This window comes from Cavia porcellus, unplaced genomic scaffold (assembly GCF_034190915.1).
Source record: "Cavia porcellus strain 051 isolate PalLab524CR breed Dunkin Hartley unplaced genomic scaffold, mCavPor4.1 scaffold_2, whole genome shotgun sequence".
Lineage (NCBI taxonomy): Eukaryota > Metazoa > Chordata > Mammalia > Rodentia > Caviidae > Cavia > Cavia porcellus.
In genome coordinates, this window is record NW_026947485.1 from 74,680,793 (window position 1) to 74,700,410 (window position 19,618).

General features: G+C 47.3%; 1 protein-coding gene across 2 annotated transcripts in view; it reads left to right on the forward strand.

The window, feature by feature from the left end:
- Window positions 1-19,618, forward strand: part of Dapk1 (death associated protein kinase 1) — a 177,961-nt gene that overhangs the window by 132,994 nt on the left and 25,349 nt on the right. For both annotated transcript variants that reach the window (XM_003475059.5, XM_013158313.3), the window contains exons 17-19: window positions 2,153-2,251; window positions 4,127-4,204; window positions 13,877-14,099. In XM_003475059.5, the coding sequence (XP_003475107.1) occupies window positions 2,153-2,251; window positions 4,127-4,204; window positions 13,877-14,099 (400 nt within the window). The remainder of the gene's footprint in view (window positions 1-2,152; window positions 2,252-4,126; window positions 4,205-13,876; window positions 14,100-19,618) is intronic.

Below are 19,618 nucleotides of genomic sequence, written 5' to 3' on the forward strand. Positions count from 1 at the left end.
CCAGGCAGCACTGTGGCACATGCAGGGAAAGGTGCTCATGAGTGCCCGAGGAGATGGTGCACCCTGAGTCTGGTTTAGACAGGCATGTGCACATCTGGGAGTAGCAGCCTAGTGCACTGTTATCACTACTGCAACAGGCTCAGGGGCTGTGGACAACACAGGACCACCAGAAAAAGTTCCCGGAGATGACAGTGTGACTGCAGCTTTGACAGATGATAGGACCAGAAAGCCACTTTTGGACAAAGGAAAGCATGTGAATCTGTGAGAGACCACAGGGGACAGAGAAGGGGTGCCATGTACTTCTTTAGTGAGGAGGCTGGCAGGGACAGGTGAGGACATGGGCACAGATGGGTCCAGATGGCAAAATGGCTGCACTGTCATGTGGAGGAGTTTGAGTTTTGCACTATCCAAAGTGGGGTCTTCGCAGCTGCTGGTCTCCTTGGCCCTTTTCCTCCTTGTACTTCTGCCTATTGTTTCTCTACACTTCTGCTCCTCTGTGGTCAAACCACATCTTCCTTACGTTTTATCTCCCAGGCATGTCATCCAGTTCTTCAGAATCTTCTATTTCCTCCTTAACTCTAGGATGTTTGAAAGTTTAATGTCTGCTTTCTGAATCACTGTAGAGATGATAGTAAGCAAAGCACGAATGTGTGCACATACTGCAGTGTTATTTCAGTGTTATTTACAACAAGGAATCAGAAATCCCTTCCTGTCCATCCCAGGCAAGCTACCGGATAAACCTTGACACTGAGTCAAGGCGATGCACTGGTGAAGCACTGAGGGTTACTTGTCTATTCAAAAGTGGGTAACAGACACAGTTAGAGATATGGACAAGCATTCACAGTCTACTGCTGGCAGGCAGGTGCAAGGTTCCATATCTCACCTCAGTCAGTTGTATCTTACAAAGGCTTCACAAGTGATGGCTTGGAAGGAGATACCCCGAAATATTAAGTAGGAATAGTGTGAGCATGGGAACAAGAGGGCGAAGTAGAGCAGGGGCCAGAGACTTGTTTTCTACCATTTATCCTTCTATATTGGTTGCATATTTTAAATGCACATGTGTTGACTTTACAACAAAAGTACAAAGTAAGTATAAAGTAGCTTAAACCAGAGATCCCCAGACTTCCACCAGCTCACAGCATATTTAGCATCTCAGTAGTTTTTGTGCATGGTTTCCCTGAATGAAAGAAGCACCTCGCAGCTGTCTGCATTAGTTCAGTGCACATAACTTAGCCACAATTGAGAAAGATAAAATACATAAGTGGAAAGAAAACCAACATCTTTGTCTTGTTATTACATAGCTGTAGTCCTCACTAATCACTGTGTGCCTGCTGGGCACACACTCATCCAGCCTTGCTGAGAGTGGACGCCCTGCCTTGTCACCTGCATCCCTTGATTTTCAGAATCCTTACTATCACAGCAGCCGCCAAACTCCGGGGGCTGGCATGCAGATACAATGGCATGGAAAGCAAAGTGGGGCAGTTGTGCCGAGACTCAGAGCACCTTGAGTGAGTAGCTCGCCTAGGGTGCTGACTGAGTGGTCCCATCAAAACCCTTAACTCATCCTCAGAACCCCTGTGAGTTTACTGCAGTGTCCTGAGCTGCAGAGGAGGCATGAAAGCGTAATACATGTGGCCCTTGAATTTCCCCTCATTAGTGTCTTCCACCTCCTTCTCCCTGGCTGTGTCCCAGCGTGAACCTAGGTTAATTATTGCTGGGACTTGAGGGCCCTTGTGCCCCTGACTCATGCGTCCTTTGTGCCAGCAGACTTAACTCATCTTTGACAAGCCTCCTGCTCTTTCATCTTTTAACTCATATTTTGAAGTCATTCTTTTAACTGCACTGTCCTTGACAGTCTTTGGCCTGGCTGCCTCCCTCTGGGAGCCATGGTCTCTCTTTCTTGATGGACCCTGGCACTGGAACACCCTCCCTAAGTGTCTTCCTCAGTTATGAGATGGGAACCAAAGGGTCTTGTTAACCAGTGGCAGTGAATCAGGCATGGTGGTTCTCACCTGTCATCCTAGCTACTCAGGAAAGGTAGGAGAAAATTCAAGGTCAGCCTGTGCTATAAAACTTTAAAGAGGCATTTAACACCCCTCACCCCCCTGTTTGTTTTGGTTTGGTTTTCCAGTTTATTTTCTTTCTCTTCCAGTATGGACGGACGCCTCTACACCTTGCTGCCAACAACGGGATCCTTGATGTGGTCCGATACCTCTGTCTGATGGGAGCCAGTGTGGAGGCACTGACCTTGGTGAGTGGGGGCTCAGCCACTGGGGTCTGTACGCCCTAACGGCGCTGCAGGGAAGAATTGCTTGGCAACTGTATTCTAAACCAACAAGCTGCTAAGAATGACTTCTTTCGCCTCCTCTGTGGCAGTTATGTAAACACTGGCCCACGCTGCATAGTTTAATATCTAGTTAATGTTTCATCCTCTTCTCATGTACCAGGCCCTGCTCTGCCTGCAGTCCTCATTGGTTCTCCCTGACCTTTCAGCTTTCTGTGTTACACAACAGTGCTCTGCAGTTTGCATGAGATGTGCGTCTCCCTTCCGTGAACACTGCTCTTCAGCCCCAGCCATGGGTGCTTGTTGGAGTTAATGGAAGGAGCAGCCCTCAGTGTTGGTGCAGGGGGCCTGCCTTTGCTATTTTACAACAGCTCCCAGGTCTTGGTGTACTGAACGTTCTTTGACCCTCTCTTGTCATGGGGAAAAAAGTCCTCCTTGTGCCTTCTTCTCCTGCTTGCCCTTCTGCAATTTCACCTTACCCTGTTCCTCCAGGCCATCTGCCCTCTCACTGTCCACTTCCTCTAGCCCTATTCTCTTCTTGGCATTGGCTCTGTGAAGCTCTCCTGTTTGCAGAGGAGCTAGGTGATAGGGTGTGAATCTCTGGTTAGGGTGTGGTGTCTGATAAACCCTGAGAAATACTTCAGGTTTACAAGGGAGCAGACAGAGCTAAGCAGTGTTGTCTGGGATGCTCTAGCAAATCCTCTTGAGCTCAGCTCCAGGCAGGAATTCTGGGCCTGGTAGCTTTGCCCCCAGGGGCTACTTGAAAGTGTCTGGAGACAGTTTTGGGCATCACACATAGGGATTGGAGGATGCTGCTGACACTTGGTAGAAGCACCTACCAAGTGCTACCAGAGATATTACTAAACACTATTCATGGTGCAGGACACCCCCCACAATGGAGAATTACTGGTCCTTAATGTCAGTACAATCCAGATTGAGAAATGCTGGCTGATGGGAGCCTGTGCATGTCCCAGGAACTAATTTGAATTGAGGAATCAGAAGGTTTGAAGATTTCTAGATACAACTTTGTTATTGTCAAACATTCATAGAGAAACTACATTTGTCTTAGTTTGGTATATAAGAAGAAACAAGGCCTGCTTGTATTTATTTGGAAATTGCTTATCTTTTCAATTTTCAAGTGTTTAGTACTGTTCTAAACTCACAACAGAATGACACGTGAGAGCTCATTTTCTCCTTGTTGTGGGTGCAGCACCCCCATGATTTTGAGGTCCCCTGCCCACAGAGCACTGAGAATAGCACTGACCAGGATCATTAGGATCTTAGGAAATATAAGCCCTTGTGCATATGCATATTGTAAGAGTAGAGTCAGCACAAAACTGAAGCCCTATGAAAATTCTCTGGTGAAAAAGCAAACACCAAAAAGTGTGGCAGATCTAAAGGTCTTTGTTATATGTTCACCAGAAATTTTCAATCAGAATCCATTACACTGAGACTTTTCCTTTGGAATCAGCGATTACTGGAGCTAGCTCTGTGGGAGGCTGTTTGACTGTGTAAGAGTTGTAAGATGTGAGCTTGCATGGAGGAGATACTAACATCTAATGACTCTTGATTGTCTGGACAACTGGAGGAAGGGGCCAAGGACAAGGGTACTGAGCCAGCAGATGAGTTTGGGCAGAAGCTCACAGGCCATGGTGTCTCCCCACTGTACCACTGGCTGTTTTGTTCCTGTGTTGCTTCCTTCCAAGGTCTTTTAGCTAGGGAAACACTCCAGAGCATGCTCTTTGCCCGACTTGTGGCTGATGCTCAGACCAACAGTTTGGCGTATGAGCATACCTGGCAGTCTTTCGCAGAGGAAAACTCTTAATGATTTTTCTCCAACAGGATGGAAAGACAGCAGAGGATCTTGCTAAGTCAGAACAGCACGAGCATGTGGCAGGTCTCCTCGCAAGGCTCCGAAAGGTGAGAGATCCTTATTACCCATCTGAAATTTTTTATTTGTTTTTGTATTCATAAGTCCCAATGTTTTCCCTTGTAAATCATGGGGATAAATCAAAGAACGCTTTAAGCGCAGGTATAGGAAGAGCATCTAGCTGTGTCCTGTAGTTTGCATATTAACTGGCATACACACATAGGTTCCCTATCAGATCTTTTCCTTAGTTGGACTTGAAAAATAATTTGGTCTTTTTATTGTGCTGTGCCTGGTCTTCCTCTTCCCACCCTCTCCATCCTGAGCAGCCCCCAAAAGTGGGGGGTAGGGGTGGGAATGCTGACTTTGCCTCTTTCTTTTCTTCTTTGTGTTTTGAGCTTCTAGATTTATTTCAGCTCTGTTTAGCAGATGTGTCTTCTCTGAGGTTTACAGAGACATGATAAGGACAAGTGGTGCATGTGTACCTCTTGCATCACATCACATGATAGTATATATTGAGAGACTTCAGTGTCGTCATTCCCTTTACACAGGAAACTGTTTCATGCACAAAGATACTCATTTGATATTATTTAAAATGCAGTAACCAAAACTGGAAACTTTAGAAACAGTACTGTCACACAGTTATAGTAGAAGACAATGTTTCTTGGTCTTTACAAATATTTTTGAAGAGATTTTAGTCTCAAGAGTTTAATGCAGTGTCCCTGGGCTTCAAAGCAAAAGAACTGCATGCACTTTATAATCTCTGCTATGCTGAACATGTGTATAAGAAAATAATATGATTTCTCTGATTTTTGCTTTTGTGAGTTATTAATCTTTATTTGAACATTGCTGTATCTCTATAAATTTCTCCTAACATTCATGTAATAACTTAAAACAACTTTCTAGAAATAAAAAGATGATTCAGTTAGTTTTTTGAAAAGATATTGTCTAAAATATGTTGAAGATATCTCCCAAATAGCCTGGTGTATAGCTAGAAAAGTGTGTGCAGGACAGAGGATGATGTGTTGACCTTTGATGTCTACTAGAGGTTTGATTGTTCCTGTTTCATGGTCTTAGAAAGAGAATAATGATTGGGATAATTTCTTTCCTAGTACAGAACTGAACTTGGAAAGACCCAACTGTTTCAAGTGCATACAAGCACCTCAGATCCTTCTGACCTGGTGGTGAGGTCAATCTGTGGGTCATTATTGTTCACCCTGGTGCTTTGGGCGCTGTGAGGAGCCGTGAAGGCACCAGGTGGGAGAAAGATGAACACAGAGCTCTCCCAGTCCCCTAGAGAGATTTAACTCCCCCTTTTGTTGAAATTCCAAAGAGGAAGGGAGGGAGACAGAGGGATCAAGATCCAGAAAAACATCCCACAGAATATAACTTTTAAGACAAAGTCTATAATTTTTAAATTAGTTTTATTGAAACAGTGTTAATCCAGCAAACAGAACACAGCTCAGGCCCCAGTGTGCAACCTCCAGCTTTGGCTGCAGCATAGAGTTGGTGGCCTTGGTCTGAGTGTACAGATAAAGGCTGTCCTAACTTGGTGACCCTTGCAGTTCCTGTCAGCAGTGAAAAGACACATGACATCTGGCCTTCCCACAGGCTCCTGGACTCTGCAGTCTGGACTCTGGTAGGGTTCAGTCATGGAAAGGGACCCTTTATTGAAGCCTGGGGAAAGGCTTCCCATGCAGGCAAGCACTGTGCGCAGCTATGTTTTGCTGGGTGTCTTCAGCCTCCCAGAATTCCAGAGGAAGACTTGCAGCCCTTGCTCTCCTGGCAGCCACTGCCAGCTGTGCCACCCTTGTTTCGTGTCTGCCAGCCCTTGTTCAGCCCCCACCGTGGCCACCCTTCAAACTGATCACTGTGGGAAATGTAGTGGCACAGCCTTCCAGGCCCAGGGCGCTGATAGCGTCTCCAGGGCTCACAGTATACAGGAGGGCCTGAGCATCTGTGTGGTCAGCTCCTCTATAAGCAAAACTCAGCTGCAAACACCAGACCGTTAGTAGTGAAGGGGACACCACTGGAAACTGCCTTCCTCTGGCAGTGGGGCAGGTGTTTTCTTGGATTCTGCTGTGTCTTGCTGCCCACCTGCCCCCTGGAATCGTCTGTTCTTTTGTTTAAAAATAGATTGCTAGGCTGGTTGCAAACTCAGATGTACTTTACAATGACAAGCCTGGGAAAAATAATAAAACATTCAGAATAAAGGCATAAAGTGAGAACAGAGTAAAGGTGCTAGGGTTGGATGTGAGGCACAAGGTCTTTCTTCATTAATCTGCTGTCCAAGATTCTGCACTGTTATAGCTAGAATATAAAGACAGAGGCACATATAAGATGCTCCCCCAGGGAAGGGTGACTGCTTTGCAGCCTGAAATTTTGGATTTAGTGCTGAGGGGAGGTTGTTGCACTGTTCCAGTTTCTTTCACTGAAAGGGGAATAATATTATATTTAATTTTATCATTATTCTGTGATTTTTCTCTAAAGAGTTTTGTTTATTTTGGGTATTTTTGTTTATTTGTTTGTTTGCTTGCTTGTTTGTTTTTTTGGGACAGGGTCTCGCTATGCAGCTCAGGCTGGCCTCGAACTCACTATGTAGCCCCGATTGGCCTTGAATTTCCAGTGATCTTCTTGCCTCAGCTTCCTGAGTGCTGGGACAACAGACAGGCTTCACTGCACTTGGCTTACGAAGAGTTGTTTTAATATTTGTAATTCAAGACATTGCTTCTTTTACACTCAGATCCAAAGAGAAGTTTCCTTCTTCTTCTCTCTGAGAGAAGAGTGCAGTGTGACAGCTTAGAGTACAGGCTCAGGCATTGTCTCTTTCAGTCCTAGTCCTGTGAGATTCTTGCCTGATGAGTCAGTAGGCAGCCACCTGCTCACTGCTGTGTGCCTGAGTGTCCCCTGTGTGCACTGGAGAGAGGACAGTGAAGAGGGTCAGATGGGTGAATGTAAATGAGACCGGTGTGTGCACACAGTGAGCATCCTGTCTGCCGCCGTGGTTGGTGCCATGCACAGCACTCTTGGGTGCACACCTGCCACCCCCACTTTCTGGAGGCTGAGGCAAGGAGTTCAAGTTCAGCCTTGGCAACTTAGCAACATACTGAGTCAAAATAAAAACAATGACTGGAGATGTAGCTCAATGTGAAGGCCTTGGGTTTAATCCCTGGAATGACAGAAGAAGCCAAAAACGTCCTTCAAATGGCTGTGGATACGAGCTTCCCTATAGCCCAAAAAGGAAGAGAGCTCTGCTGAACACTGCTAATCACATTCTGTCTTCTTTCTTCTGCTATTTTGTTTTAATAAGTCCCAACATATAAATACCTGCTTGGCAGGTGTGTACCCAGTAGTGCAGTTTGACTGCTGGAAATGCTTGTGCTGTCACAACTGCCCCTTGGGGCCACAGGTAAGAATCCTGGAAAGTTGCACAACTCCTGCAGAGCAAGCCAGGCAGTGAGGTTGTTCATGATTACAGTTGAGGTCTTGAAAGAAGAAATTATTCACAGCTGGCGTGCAGGGGGGCTTCAGAGAGGGAGGAGGGCGAGTCACACTGAGGAACTTTCATCATTTCCTCATCAGTGTCACGTATTCTTCTGTTTTCAGTGTCCCTCACCAGGGAAATGTTTGAGGTTGGTGGGTTCCTGGCTTCCAAGTATCTTATGTCATAGCATCCCTCCCACTACTTCATTGTGAAAACTAAAAAGTGCTTCTGCACATTTTCTGACACCCCTTCAGCAGGGCCCCATTCTATGAGAGCCACTGCGGGCTGATCACAGCTCACTTCTGGGGAGAGATTAGCGCACAGGGAGCCGGGCCAGTGGCCTCACCATTCCATTTGGTTGCCACACACACCACTTTGCAAAAGCAGCACTTCTGTGTTTTTTACTTCTCTTCGGTTAACATTCCTTACGAGTATACTTTTGAGCACTGGCTGAGGATTCAGCTTTTGGAAATGGAACCAAAGCCATCTGTGTACCTGCACTGATAGAGGGGCATGGGGTGGCTGTTCTGGTGTTAGTGTGGGGGCTGACCTGTGGGGTGAGGGACCTTGCAGCCAGTGCTGTCAAGGAGTCCTTGTTTGTCCAACCTCTGGACTGAGAGTGAGATGGGAATCCCAGAGTCAAGGCTGTGAGAGAAGGAAGGACACTGGTCAGAGCAACGGTGTGCAGCGTGTACTCTGGTCTTGTTCAACATAGAGCTAGAGTTAGAGGCAGTGTGCTGGAACTTTCCTGGTCCTGTCCCTGAGGGAGGTCCATCTATATCACTTCACAATTTGGTGACATCATATTGAGATCTTGAAGTCAGCTGGGTGGGAACATTTACACTACAGGAATCAGCAAGTCCTGCGAATCTTGTTGCCCATTTCCCATTGAACTAGTTTACCAGCACATCATTGCTTTGTGGGTCTCTCAAAGACCCCACAGCTACACTTGGGCTGGTTATTGCCACTTTATTACTAGGAGGTCACATCTTCTACTTCATCTTGTGCAACTCCTACCAATAAACAAAGCCCTGTCCACCCTCCAGATCTGTCCAGAACTGCACTGTTGTTTGGCTAGCTCCACTTCTTCTATTGTAGAAAGAAAAGGATTCTTGTTATGATAGGGTGACGTGTTCCATTTGGAGTTTCCTTTAGCATTCATTTGTACTAGAATTGGTTTAATTTTTTTGTCATTCTAATCAGATTTTACCATAATCTGGTAATTTGCTTTACCTAAGTCTATATAGGGGAGAAGTGTCCAGAATACTATGGAAAGTATGAAAACATTAGGATTGCCCAGAATTAAAAAATAGAGCACAATAAACTGCATTTGTAAAACTAAGGGTTGCCATTCCCTGCCACATGAGCTTCATTACATCCTGACCTGCACGGGATGCCATGTCACCTCTCTGAGCTCTTACCTGGATTCCGTAGACTATAGATGGTCCTCCCTGTCAATCTGTAGAGATGTGGTCACGTCTTCTGATGAAACAAAAACTGATTTTCTCTACTGCCAGTGGATAATGGCATTGGCAGAAAGGACACTAGATACCTACAGATTCATCAATGTTTTTATTAGAGTAGTGCAGCTACAACATAGTCAATGTGCACCATTAGAAGGTATAACAGTGTCTGCTGTGTGCCAGGAACTTACAGGCACAGAGAGACCAGAGCCAAGAGAAGGGACACAGCTGAGCCAAAGAGTAAATAAGAAAGCTACCCAGAGTTGTCAAACAATGGCCTAGAAGCCAAAGCCCACCCTCCCACATTTATTTTTATAAATAAATGTTTATAGAACACAGCTACACCTACTCATCTGCTCTTAATCTGTGGCTGGTTTGCATGCAGGCTGAGTAGGTGCAACAGTGACCATCTGCCCCCGTGCAGAAAGGCTTTTTGCCCCTGACATATATGTTTGGCAGACAGTTAAAGTGGGATGGAATGAGGTACAGATGGGGATTGGAGGGTGCTGTCCGTGGGTGACCAGAGAGCCTCTTGGCTGTGACACTGAAGGGAAGAAGGAGCAGCCAGAGAAAGTGATGGCAAAGGCAGAGCATGGCCAAGGTCAAGGGCCCAAGGAGTAGAGTTTAGCTTGTTTAGTAAGCAACCAAGAAAGAAGGCTGACTGGCTGGAGCCAGAGCCTGGGCCTGTGATGCGTGACACCTGCTGTGACCAGAAAGGTGGCAGAGCTTACAAACCTTGGGGAGGACATTGGACAGGTCCAGCCTGTTAAGCAGTCAGTTGTGACACCACGTTAGGTTTAGGATTCTCCTCTGGCTGCTCAGACCACAGGATCAGGGTCAGGGTCAGGAGGAGGAGCAGAGAGCAGAGAGCCCTCAACTTGACTGGGCTGTCACCTCTGGTCTTCGGTAAGCCTTTGGACAAGCAAGCAGTGGAGGCTCACATCCCTCTGTGGATGTTTACGACAAGTGAAGCTCACAGACTAGAATGTGAGATTCCCCACACAGCCAGCTTTGAGCACCCAGGCAGGAGCTGCCTTCTCTTGTTGCCCTGGTCTTATCTTACACTGAGAAAGGCTTGCCCAGACCAGTAGACACCCAGACCACACTCACAGAGCAGAGGGGGCCAGAGCACTTAAAGGCATGGAGAACGCTTAAAGGCATGAGCCAAAGTAGCAAGACTGGCCTGCTCTCTGCTTCCCTGCGGGAATTGCTGAATCTGCTTGCACCTAACCCAGCGAGTGAGCAGGCCAGTTTAGTGGCCAGCCCTCGTCTCCAGATGGCCTTGAAGCTTTGTTAACTTGCTGACTGTAGGTAGACTTTTGTGCTTCCCTTCAAGTAAGTGAATCTTCCTACCACCTACTACTAGCTCAGAGCCCTTCTGCCCTGCAGCGCCTCTTTGCATTGCCATCTAGCGGTCAGGAGTGGAAGTGCACTCCTGCTGATGAGCCCTGAGGGAAGCTGCTATTTGGAATTCGGTTGTGCTTAGATTATCCAGGTCTTAGTAAGAAGCATGAGAAGTCTTCTTGCTGGGTGAGGTTAGATTCCTTTAGAATGGGAAGAACTGAGGATATTTCCTTTTCCTTGTCTTTCAAAAGTTTGCCAAATTCATGAGAGAGCAGTTTCCTGGCTTACACAGTAGTCCTCTCCTCGGAGATGGCCTGCGCTTGTAGAGAGGGCTTCGAAGAGAGGGTACGTGGATTCCTTCTGTTGTTCTTTGGACTTTGAAAGTCTTTTCTGTCTGCCTTGCTTCCCACTAATAAAGTAAAATGGGTTTCATTGTTTGGTCACCCAGAGTGGAGGTAGCATAAAAGCTGAGCTATAAATCTAGTACTTTTTAGCATAAAATAAAGGTTTTGAGATGAGACTGGTCTGCTCCAAATGAAGAGTCAAAGTTCAAGGGAGGACTGTCTCTGGGGAAGAATTGAAGCCCTGTAGCTCACAGAGGATGCAGATCACTCACACTGAGACCTGCAAGTGAAAAAATTTGCCTGTGACACAAACTTAGATGAGGAGCTAAAATACTGTGTTTGCTTTTGTCTATGGAAATATACACAAGGAGACACCTTTTCGTAGCTATTTATGCCTCGCCTGAAACAGGCATGTGCGCTTGAGATAGGCACTGTCATAGAAGTGCCCTCTGTGGAGAGGCACTGCAGATGACCAGCCTACGTCCCCCTTAGGGCATGGATCTGTGGCCAGCAGTGCTGAAGCTTTGCCTGTGGCCTGTAGACCTTTGCTCCCTTCTGCCCTGCGTCACCTGCCTTTCCCACTGGGAAGGTTAGAGGACTGGTGATGAGTTTCGACTTTTGCTCTGTGGTTCTATACAAGTGCCTTGGACTCTGAGCCTCAGCCTCCTCATCTGAAGGGGTGGTAAGGATGTAGCCCTAAAACTCTTAGTTTAAACAAGGGATATTAATGAGAGCACAGGAACTGAAAGATGTTGTGTATGAGGAAGTTATCGTAGCAGATAGGAAATCCATCTCTCACCCTTCCTGGTTGCCTCTCCCCTCCTCCAGGGATGACACAGGAGACAGTCCCAGCCCATTCCTTGCAGCCCACCGGATGCATCCCTGGTGTACCTGTTTCAAAAAGAGCCTTTTCAGTTTTTGTGTTGACTCTGTTTAATGAAGCAGGGGAGTTGCTGATACCTTAGCTTCTCTGAGGTCTGTGGCATTTGTTTGTGTACTTGTTAAGATTTGAGATTAGAAGAAGAAACTAGAAAGTTCCACATATCACCGTGCAAAACTGTGGCTCCCAAGTGTTGCCTCCTCAGCATTTTACAACAGACTTTCTGCCGTGTCCTTTTACCTCCCTGAAGTAGAGAGCAGAATTTGAAGGGTAACCATTTATAAGAAGAAATAATGGCCTCAGTATGCAGATGGAGGGATTTGGGCTGCAAGGGTGCTGAGGGGCTGTTTGGAGCAGTTCCTGCAGGTACTACCTGAACGATTGGCAGCTTGAATGCCACCATGGTATGCTGATGGGAATTTCAGAGGTAGGGGACAAGCAGTAACAAGGCATAAAGACAAAAGCAAAATGTGTTCAAATGCCACTTTATAAGATAGTTACAATCTTGGAAAACTCAGGTTATATGAAACCATGCCATTCCCAAGCCCTCTAGGTTGTGCATGAAATGCAGTTAAATCATAAATTTGGGCTACTGTAAACAGGTTTTTCTTTTATACAAATGCTTAGCAGATGCTGACTGGGACCAGCAACAGTCCTCACTGTGTGGGGTATTTTATACTTACTTTATCAAGTCACCTAGCATCTAGCACTAGTAAGAATGCCCATGATACTGTGGCAACTACGAATGCCACTTGCAGCTTTTCACAGTACGCACTAGGTGGCAGTATTACCCCTGCTGAGACTATCTGGTCCCTACTTAGAAATAAAAAATGGAGATAGGAAAATTGGAGTTTGGAGTGGAGGGGAGGGAACTATGAGTTTGTAACTACACAGTTATTCATGGAAGATGTGGCAGTGGCCCACCTGTGAGAGATAAACAGAAAATGAGGATCTCATTTAGAATTGTGAAATTTAGAATTGTGGAAGTAGTTCAGCCATATGTAAGATTTCCCTGAGATGCCCTTTGGAGGGGCTCCTATGACTGAAACTGGCTGTGAATATGACCTGTATGCGTCAGGACTGGGGATGTTGGCTCCACCTTTCCAGTTGGCTTTTGGTCTGCCAGGGCAGAGCTCAACATAATTCTGCAGTCTGAGGCCACAGCGAAGCCTAGGGAGGAAGCTGGCAGGGCAGATGACAGGCAAGAATAATTCTGTGGGACACATGGAAGTTAGGCAGGGGTTGTCCCTTTGGATTTGGGGATACCTCAGGCTGCATGCAGCATCTTCAGATAGGAAGCTGCTGTTTGGGAGCAGGGACAGGATGGGATAAAGAGGAGGCAGCTTGTGCAAGGCCAGGGATATAAATGGCATGAGGGAAGCCTCAAACCCCTAGAGCTTGAGGGGGACTATCTGGGTACTTGCTGAGCATCTCAACAACACTGCCCTCACTGAAAGCACTTGTGCTCCATTTGATGCCAAACCATCTGTGTTGTGTGCCTCCCCAGGGTGCCACTCTGTCCTGGTCTGGGTTTTCCATCCTTAGCATGAAGAGGATATGTTCCTTGCATTTGTGGGTGAGCAAGGGAGCGGACCCATGAATGGATAGGAGTTAGGGGGCTTCTGTTTCTCCCTGTAGGACTGAGAAGCAAGCACACAGATGGTTGTGTCCTTCTGCTTCTGTACAGCAGGCAGCTTTGTACCTCATGCTGCCCCACCTCCTTGCCCACCTGTTCTGTGATAGTGCTGTTGAGGAATTGGGCCCTGCACACAGAGATGAACAGACCACTCAGCTCGTCCTAGTCGTGTTAAAATCCATGGCTTCATAGTCGAATCACCCAATTTGTTTTACATCCAAATGCCCTGCAAAAAGCAGAGACGGAACACAGTAGTGGTTGGCAGGGGCTGAGCAGGCAGGCAAGGTTGTGGACTGCCAAGGGGTTGGGTTTCCTTTTGGGGTGAAGAAAGTACTCTGGAACTACATTACAGCATTGGTTACGCAATGTTTGAGCTGTACTAAGAACCTGTAAACTGCGTACTTAAAAATGGGCATTGTATGCCCATTTTTAAAAAAAATTTCAGTGGAGATAAGGGAAAAAATACATCTGTAACATGAGCAAAACCCAAGAATGGGATCCCTGAGAATTATGAACAGTATGTGGCTGGGGCTCTGCCTCTCTATGACCTTGAGCTCTTTTCCTCCATGTCCAGGACACGCATCGAGGGCTCTTCATCCAGCAGCTCCGTCCCACACAGAACCTGCAGCCGAGAATCAAGCTCAAGCTCTTCGGCCACTCAGGCTCTGGGAAAAGCACCCTGGTAGAATCTCTCAAGTGCGGGCTGCTGAGAAGCTTCTTCCGCAGGCGCCGACCCCGCCTCTCCTCCACCAGCTCCACTCGCTTCCCGCCATCACCTCTGGCTACAAAACCCACCGGTAGGAGCCCCTGAGTGGCTGTGGCGTATCCAGCAGACCGAAGCCCAGGATGAGCAGGTTTTGGTCCCTTGGCCTATGGACGAGCGGAATCCATAGCCTTGGTGGCTCCAGATTCAGTCTGAGTTGGCTGTTGGCCTTGTGTCCACCTGACCCCTGCCCAGTGAGGGCAAACAGTCCCAACTGTAGCAGAAAAGATCCCACACAAAACAAAATCACACAGATGCACAGGTCCAGAGTCACAGCTGTGCACACTGTAGGGCAGCATCTTGTTCTCCTTGTGCCTTTACCTTTGCAGCAGTTCCTGCCCATACATAGCACAGGTGTAGTTGTAGCCCCCAAGAGGCAGCTCACTCTTCTGCTTTCTTTCTGGAGTGCTTCAGGCACACCAGACATATGAGTGCTTCAGGCACACCAGAGCAACAGAAGCCACTTCCCGAAGAAGCGCTGCTCCTGCCCCATCCAGAGTTACAGTGTTTCCAAAGGCTCCTTTGTGGTTGTAGCAGTCGGTGCATTAGGCCATGCCACACCAGCCCTCTCTTCTTCCCATCTGTAGAAACAAGTAGCTGTTCACTGCAGGGGATTTCAGGTTCATATCCAGCCCTGCAGAGTTGCCTTTCCTTCCCTGAAGAGAGACACTTGCAGTATGCAGAAGAGACTGCTGTCCTTTCTCAAGAGTTCCCCTTTAGAGGAAATTAATTTTTGTGAGAATTAGAATAGAGATGTTCCAAGAATTCTTAAACAATGTCAGTGGTTTCACCATGTGCCCCAGGTACATTTTCTACATGTGACATTTACAGAAGTGTCCTAGTTGTTCCCTAAACTAAAAGAATACCTTGCAGTTCTTGTGTCTGTGCCCTTCTTCTCTCAGTGAGACTAGATGTCTAGGGAGTGTGAGCAGCCAGGAGCAGTGGGTTGAGATCTACTCAAACTTCTCAGCTTCTTTCTCTGCGTACAACGATACAATTGAAACTCAAGAAATGCCGCCAGTGTGGCTTTATGTTTAGCATGCTGGTAATATTGCTGATACACTGCTCATGTTTTTGAGCACCAACCATGTGCCAGGAAACTGGACAAAATGTGGTATGCTGACACCTCATTCAGTGCACACGACAGCCTTCTGGAGTGCTTTCCCCACAATGTCATGAGGCCTTTGGAGCCTTGAGATGACAGCAGCTGCCCTGAGTCCCAAGCTGCCGGGTCACGGAGCCTCCAGTGCCTGAGCCAGTACTTGTCAGTGACACTGCATAAGGACATTTACACGCGTGTACATGTCCCGTTTTCTCCGTTCTGATGGCTCTCTTTGAAGGTGGTGGCACCATAAAACATATTTGCTTGGGGATCTGAGGAGTGGGAGTCTCTGGCTCCAGGTCAGCAGTAAGCAGTGTGTGCTTCTCTGGCAGTCACTGATGCCAAATCTGGAGAGGGTTGCCTGTTCTGGTAGGGAAAAGGAGTAAGAGGTGAGCCTGACATGACAGAGAGAAAAAAAGAGAGGAGAGAGATAAGCACCAGATCAGTAGATCAAAAGAGGTTTAGAAGCAGTGGTTTGGCTCTTGATTACTGTGAAGAGTTTTTTCTCCACAGGCCATAGGCAGTGACATGAGTTTCCTGGGAAAAAGAAACTTTTAACTGTTATTCAGCCTTCAACCTGCAGAAATGATGCCTCCATTGTCCTCTCCTCTGTCATTTTCCAAGTCTGGCTCTAAAGTACCCACTGGGGCAGGAGAGAACAGAGACAGATCCCTTACCCTGTGTGAAAGGCTGCCCTGTTGCTGTAACATTTTGGGACAGTCTACTGGAACAGGAATGCTTTGGGTCTTGGGATCACACTTGATAAGGCCCTTGATAAGATACAGGTCAAGATGGTGATTTTGTCAGTGGGCCTCACTGTCTGAAGCCATCCTCCAGCTGAGGATGGAGAGACTTGGGGTGCAGAGCACTGGGACAGACAATTCCTGGAGAAGAGCCTGCTCCTAGAGAAGATGCCACTCAGGGGCTCTCAGGAGAGCCTGCAGCCTGGCGAGGAGGCTGCTTCTCCTGTTCTCTCGGTTTCCTTGGGTGAGCAGGCGAGGTTCTACCTTCTCTGGCTGAGTCTTTCTGTTTTGCACTTGGTGGGCAGCAGCAGCCCACTTCTCCAGGAAGATGGTCCAGATAGTAGACATTTCTCTAAGTTCCATGCAGCTCTATTCGATAGTCTTCTGGAGGTCTATCAGCTCAGAGGACGTTGGCTTTGCTCCCAGGAGGGCCTGAGAGAAAAAATCCTCCCATGAGTTTTTCCCTTCCTAGAAGTTGAAACTCATCCTTGACTCAAGAGGCCCATGTCTAAGAAAGTCCACTGGGGACTTACAAGTCTTAAGAAAGTGATCCCTGCCAGAAAGGAATAAGAGAAGGCAGTGTGGCTAGCTGCGTACTGGCTGCTCCTAAGGCAGAGATCAAAGGGATACTTAATAAGAATATGTGTGGATACTTAAGCCAGAAGACCCCCAAGAAAGGCCTCACAGGATGAGCACAGCTGTGCTGACTGGAGTTTTGGGTGCTGCACAAAGATCAGCTTGTCTAGTTTTCGTGACTGAGAAAGTGGATCACAATCCCATTCCAAGGAAAGTAGCCCAAGACCCAGAGACATCCAGGCAAAAAGAAAATTGAATTTGTTTCCAACATTTAAAACAAGAGATCACCTAAAATCCTTAGAAAATTAGAGGCCTCAGCTACACTGGGTTTGCCTTCCTCCATAGTACTGGTTACGGACACATCTCCCACGTCCATGTCTCCCATGATCCCCATTCCACTCCCTACCCACTGGGGCAGGAGAGAACAGAGACAGATCCCTTACCCTGTGTGAAAGGCTGCCCTGTTGCTGTAACATTTTGGGACAGTCTACTGGAACAGGAATGCTTTGGGTCTTGGGATCACACTTGATCAGTATTAGGGTGTGTTTGCCCAAAGCCAAGTGGCTTTCAGGAGGCCTCAGGGAAGAACAGAAGAGGCAAATGACCCATAGTGGTGCACACTGCTTAATGCCTGTTGGCCTGCCCACTCCAGAGTGGCATGCAGAGTATTTTTCTACAGTCTTGAAAGTAATGGGAAACACCGCTGTTAAATCCAGCACCTGCCTATGGCTGGTGAGGAGACAGCAGTTTCAGACCTGAACCATCTTCTTCCCTAGTGGGGGCCCCTGTCACTGCATGTCCAGGCAGCTGCTGCACAAGGTACAGCCATTGGAGTGGGGTCGGGCCTGAACCCCGAACAGGTCCCCCCAGCTATGGGGTGACCAGGTCACTAGTCACTGCCTGGTCCTCACAGTGTGTTTTATTAGTGGAATACTACATTCTCAAAATAGCCATCTACCACAAAGATGAGAGCCCTAGAGATGAAGCCAAGGCGTTTAGGTCCTGGCAGTGGACTGTATGGACAGAATTGTGGTTGCTTTCTAGACACCGGGGCAAGGCCACCCTGAGCAGCTTCCTGCAGTAAAGTCCTCTGGTTTCAGAACAGCAGTGTCTTCACTTTACAGTGGCCCTGCAGAGCCAGAGTAACTGTGCTCTGCTCTGTACATGCCAGTGCTCAGGATCCTACTGGCTTCTCCTGGACTTGACCGGCCTTGTTCCTCCCATAGGAGTGGTGCCCATGTGGGAATGTGCCTTTCCCCCATTATGCAGACAGTAGGAAGTTCATTTGCTTTTATAATTTTGGTCTTCTGTGGTTCTCTCACATAAATTCTGGTAGCAAAAGCTCTTCTTGTGGTCAGGAGGTGGGCTGGGGTGCAGGTCTTGGGAATGAGGCCTGCTTGCCACAAGTAATAGCCCAGAGTCCACTCTGGCTCTCACTTGTAGGGCTCCCCTGGATGGGCAGAGTAGAACCTGAGGGAGGCAGAGGAATGGAGTTGTGTTAGTCCTTTGACTCATGCTCAGAGCCTCTGACGTGGGAATTGACATCGGCAGCTTCTGCATTTACACACTGGCCTGACACATGAGGCTGATTTGAGGTGACCAGTGAACCTCATGCCTGTCATGGTGGCTTATGTTTAAATGTCCCTCCAAAGCCTCGTGGGTCCTGGGTGGGGATTTTTCAAAGGTGGCTGGCTCTAGGGTGTTTGGTACTAGGATTAGGGGTGTGTGATTACTGAATCAATTCACTGATTGCTTTGGCACTGCCTTAATTCTGGTATCCTAAAAAGAGTACAAAAGGAGCAGGAAGAAGCTACTAAAGCCTTTTGGTTACTTGTTCTTGCTGTCTTTTGCCTGTCATGAGCTGTTTCTCCACTCTGATGCCACCCTACCAACCCACCCTGTCTTGGAGCCCTCTAGTTATGGACTAAAACCTCTGCAAACTCTGAGCTAAAATAAAAATCCTTTCCCCCTTTAACTTTGGGTGTCAGGTATTTTGCCTCAGCCACAAAAGAGAAGTAACTAAAACAGTTGTCCTTCTGCTGCCACATACATCACTCAGCTTCTGGCCTGCTGAAGCTTGTGGCTGTTGAGTTGTAGCTCTGTAGAATGAAGGAAAAAAGCCAGCCTCAAGGGAGGAGCACTTGAGAGACAGGAGAGATAGCTCCTGCCTTCACCAAAAAGCAGCAGGCTCAGAAAGTCGCTTCTGACCCTGATGCCAAAGTATGTTCTTTTTGGGGTCAGCCACTTCCTACCACCAGGAGGCAGTCTTTAGCAGAAAAGTTTCCCTCTGTGATTTCTGTGTTCCCCAGTTACTGCTGGAATCGTACCATAGACAGCCCTGTTAAAGCTTTTATTCCCCTGGGAAGGAGTGACAGCTGCCTACCAAATACTGTCTTTCTGGGTCAGTGAACCCAGGCCCACGGGGCACTGACCACACCTCTGTCAGATGGTTGTTCTAGATAAGTTTCAGGGCACAGGGTTGACACACCCATTCCTGGGGGTCACCAAAGGTCTTACAGATGTGTGATCTGCGGGAAAATACACTTGGATGTGACTGTGGTGGCCTTAAAGGCCTTGTCATTTTGCTTTTGTCTTACATCCTTCTTTCCAATTTTTATACTTTTATAAAAAGAACAAAATGCTTATAAAACTCTTTCCCCTTGCTGCCCTGCCTTCATTCCTTGTACCTAACCCTGACCCTGCCGTCTACTTTTTTGATCCTCATTTCTTTCTTTCATTATTCCTGTTATCCATGTCGTAAGTCTTAACTCTTTAGTCTCTTCAGTGTGGGGTTATCTTTGTGATTAGATCATTAATTGTAAAAGTCAGATTGCCCAGGTGAAGTGGTCACTTCTCTGATAACTTGCAGTGTCCGTTGATAACAGATAACGAAGCAATAGTACCGGGTGGTACAGGTACACTCACTGTGTACCTCCTCTAGTGTATTTGTTTACCAGATATTTAGGGAGCACCGACTGCAGACCAGGCCCCAGGTCACAGCCCTGAATCAGAAAGGTGGCTTCTGTCTTAACTATGTGATTGCAAGCTGTCAGGCAGCAGGAGTAGGGAGAGAGCACAGTCTGTTTTCAATGCAGGATACCCAGGCCTTGTTACCCAGTTAACTCCCCAGTG